Here is a 4,009-nt window from a genome sequence, read left to right on the forward strand (position 1 = left end):
CATAAAAATTGAGCATGCGATGTGTGATCTAGGAGCCTCGATAAATGTGTTACCACTTTCGATATATAAGAAGTTGATGGGGGTAAGTTTGGTTGATACGAAAGTAGTAATTCAGTTAGCCGATAGAACATGCATTTCACCCGAAGGTGTGCTGGAGAATGTGATAGTAAAAGTGCATGATTTCCTGTACCCAGCTGATTTCCATATAATAAAAATGAGTGATAATGAATCTGCTGAGTCTAGCGGAGTGCTTTTAGGAAGGCCATTCTTACGCACCGCTAAGACTATAATTGATGTGTTTGATGGAACAATATGCCTGGATTATCATGGGGAAAAATACACATTTAACATCGATGAAGCTATGAAAAATCCACTGGATGTTGAGAATTTGCATTCTGTCGATATCATTAACCCCCTGGTCCAAGAATATCTTGAGACTGAATTAATGCAGGAACAATTTAACAATTCGGAGCTGAGCCAGTCTGTTGACAAGGAGGTAGCAGGATGGTGTGAAACCCTATTAACTCGGAACCTGACAGATGAACAGATCAATGAAACGATCATGGCATTTTGCCACCAACCACTGTCATTCGAGTCTACGGGATCTGTTCAAGTGAAGGGCCTAGACGAAGGAACCAACTTGGGTGAAATGGCAACAGGAGGTCTAGAGAAAAACTCCTTGCCCCAGGAAGCCATCACACCAAAGAAGGAGTTGAAGAAACTACCCGAGTAATAATCAACAGCCACTTGACAGCGGAACAGGAGAATGATCTATTGGAAGTAATCCGGAGGAACAAGAAGGCCATAGGGTGGACGCTCTCCGACCTGGTGGGAATCAACCCCGATCTTTGCATGCACCACATCCGACTGGAAGAGGGGGCGAAGGCGCATAGAGACCCGTTGCGTAAGCTAAACCCAAACATGAGGGAAGAGGTTCTGAAGAAAGTTTTGAAGTTCCTATCCTTGAGGATTATTTACTCCATTCTAGAAAGCGAATGAGTCAGCCCAGTTCACATGTTGCCAAAGAAGTCGGGAATACAAGTTGTGGAAAATGATAAGAATGAGTTGGTATCTACTAGATTGGTGACTGGATGGAGAATGTGCATTGATTACCGGAAGCTCAATGAAGCAACCAAAAAGTTGGAAAGCAATATTTTTGCTTCCTAGATGTTGGAAAGGTTGGCTGGAAAGCAATATTTTTGCTTCCTAGACGGGTACAGTGGATACTTCCAGATATATGTGGATCCTGAAGATCAGGAGAAGACAACCTTTACCTGCCCGTTTGGCACTTATGCGTATAGAAGAATACCGTTTGGATTATGCTATGCACCGGGAACATTCCAGCGTTGGATGATGAGCATCTTCTCAGATCTGTTGGAGGTATGCTTTGAAATTTTTATGGATGATTTCACGGTGTATGGGAATTCCTTCGATGCATGCTTGGCCAATTTGGATCTGGTATTGAGGAGGTGTCAGGAGAAGAATTTAGTCCTAAACTTCAAGAAAATGCCATTTCATGGTACCCGAAGGAATAGTCCTCGGTCATGTAGTCTCTGAGAAAGGGATTCAAGTGGATAAAGCCAAGGTGGATGTAATCTCGAAACTGCCCTACCCCACGAATCAGAAGGAGGTTAGAGGGTTCCTGGGTCACGCAGGCTTTTATAGGAGGTTCATCAAGGATTTTGCAAAGAAGGGTGCAAGAAGGGGTTCCAAATGCTGAAGGATAGACTTGTCTCCGCCCCGATAATCCGCGCGCCAGACTGGAATTACCTCTTCGAAGTAATGTGCGATGCAAGTGATTTTGCAGTGGGAGCGGTCCTAGGTCAGAGGATTGACGGGAAAAGCTATGTCATCTTTTATGCCTCGAAGACCCTCAACCAGGCTCAGAAGAACTATGATACCACAGAAAAAGAGATGTTAGCAGTGTTATACTCATTCGAGAAATTTCGACCGTATCTATTAGGGTCGAAAGTAATAGTCTACACTGATCACGATGCGATTAAGTATCTCCTGGCCAAGAGGGAGTCTAAGCCAAGGTTGATTAGATGGGTGTTGTTGCTGCAAGAATTTGATTGGGAGGTAAAAGATAAGAAGGGGACAGAGAACAAAGTTGCAGATCATTTAATCCGAATATTCCAAGGGTATACGGATGAAGCTATACCTGATGCCTTCCTCGAGGAACATCTTTATTATATATGGAAGTCTGCTAGACCTATTGACTGGGAAACAGTGTTGACAGTAACAGGTCTAGGAACATCAGACAGGGGGAAGCGCCCGATGAATGCAGAGTCATGGTTCGCTGACCTGGCTAATTACTTAGTCATAGGAGAAATGCCAGGTTGCCACGAAATTTCCCGGGCCCAGAAAATGAAGCTGAAGAGTGAAACCAAATACTACTTCTGGGATGATCCCTACCTCTGGAAGATGTGCTCAAACCCAGATAATCCGACGATGCATTCCAGAGTGGGAACAGAAAGATGTCCTAAACCACTGCCATGCCTTAGCCTGTGGAGGTCATTTTGGACCTAGGAAAACTGCCAGGAAGGGTTTGGATAGTAGATTTTATTGGCCGACTCTGAACAAGGATTCTTTTGAATTTTGTCAAGTCTGTGAAAGATGTCAACTGACCGGGGGGATTTCTAGGAGGGATGAGATGCCGCAGAATCCGATAATAGTTTGTGAAATTTTCGATGTTTGGGGCATGGACTTTATGGGCCCTTTCTCATCTTCATATGGGAACACGTACATCTTGGTTGCAGTAGATTATGTATCCAAATGGATAGAAGCAAAGGCTACGCCCACTTGTGAGTCAAAGGAGGTAGCTAAATTTCTGCGAACCAATATTTTCAATAGGTATGGGGTACCCAGAGCCATCATCTCGGACCAGGGAACGCATTTTTGTAACCGCACAATAGAAGCTTTGATGAAAAAATATGGTGTACATCATCGGCTGTCTACACCTTATCACCCTCAGTCGAATGGTCAAGCGGAAGTCTCAAACAGAGAAATAAAAAACATCTTGGAAAAGACGGTGAACACCACAAGGAAAGATTAGAGTAAGCACCTTGACGATGCTCTCTGGGCGTACAGGACTGCTTACAAAACACCGATCAAGACGTCACCATATAGATTCATGTTCAGGAAAATGTGCCATTTGCCCGTGGAGGTGGAACATAAAGCTTACTGGGCCATTAAAGAGATGAATATGAAGCGCCGGCCTGTGAAGAAGAACGCAAACTGCAGTTACAGGAATTGGAGGAACTAAGACTGGAGGCATTCGACTCGGCCATGTGGTATAAAGAAAGAACCAAACTCTGGCATGATAAGAACCTCCGGGTCAAGGAACTTCGAGTAGGGCAGAAAGTACTTCTTTTTCAATCTCGGCTGAAGCTAATGCCTGGTAAACTGAAATCCAAGTGGATAGGGCCATACACGATCATTGGCCTTCGAGCAAATGGAGCAGTAGAGATTCAAGGGAGCGCCCCAGACTCGGTTCCTTTCCTAGTAAATGGGCACAGAGTGAAGGTATACATAGATAATACAGATCTGTATGTGGTGGAAGAGACGCCACTACATGCATCTGCTATTATTTCTTAAGGTGGTCAGGCAAGTGGATATCCTCAATGAATTCCTAGGTCAAGTAAAGTGGGGAACGAAATTTATTTTTACACTGACCTAGGAAATCTTGAGGATACTCAATTGCTATGTAAATAGTTCAGTTGCTTTCGAATATAAGAAAACCCAAACAAATTTAAAAAAGTTTTTCCCAAAAATATTTTTCGAAGCACCAAACTCACTGGGGAAATTGTTTTGTCACTTATGATCTCCGACCCGAGAATTTGGTGTTTCATTTCTTTTGTTACTAGGGGGAGGAAGAGTCTTGCAAATTGGAGGAAAGACGGTTGTTTTTGGAATTTCGAATTCCGCTTTTCGAGGAACGTACGGTTGCTTACATCATATTGCAACCGTTCGCCTGCCATTCTGAAAAGCCCAAAGATATTTTTTTCAA

At 43.6% G+C, this 4,009-nt stretch overlaps 1 protein-coding gene across 1 annotated transcript; it reads left to right on the forward strand.

The window, feature by feature from the left end:
• The first annotated feature begins 1,167 nt into the window (after nucleotides 1-1,167).
• On the forward strand, nucleotides 1,168-3,597 carry LOC125189685. Its single transcript, XM_048086938.1, has 4 exons — nucleotides 1,168-1,458; nucleotides 1,666-2,513; nucleotides 2,617-2,853; nucleotides 3,198-3,597. Exons 1-4 carry the CDS (start codon nucleotides 1,168-1,170, stop codon nucleotides 3,595-3,597), a joined length of 1,776 nt encoding a protein of 591 aa, XP_047942895.1.
• The last annotated feature ends 412 nt before the right edge of the window (nucleotides 3,598-4,009 follow it).

The sequence above is a fragment of the Salvia hispanica genome, chromosome 5 (assembly GCF_023119035.1).
Source record: "Salvia hispanica cultivar TCC Black 2014 chromosome 5, UniMelb_Shisp_WGS_1.0, whole genome shotgun sequence".
Lineage (NCBI taxonomy): Eukaryota > Viridiplantae > Streptophyta > Magnoliopsida > Lamiales > Lamiaceae > Salvia > Salvia hispanica.

Excerpts from the sequence above, each read along its gene's own strand:
- LOC125189685 (XM_048086938.1), top strand. The coding sequence starts at position 1,168 with ATGTTGGAAAGGTTGGCTGGAAAGCAATATTTTTGCTTCCTAGACGGG. Across the intron at positions 1,459-1,665 it reads GCTTGGCCAATTTGGATCTG|GAGGTTCATCAAGGATTTTG; the intron begins GTATTGAGGAGG and ends AGGCTTTTATAG. Across the intron at positions 2,514-2,616 it reads CCATGCCTTAGCCTGTGGAG|ATGTCAACTGACCGGGGGGA; the intron begins GTCATTTTGGAC and ends AGTCTGTGAAAG.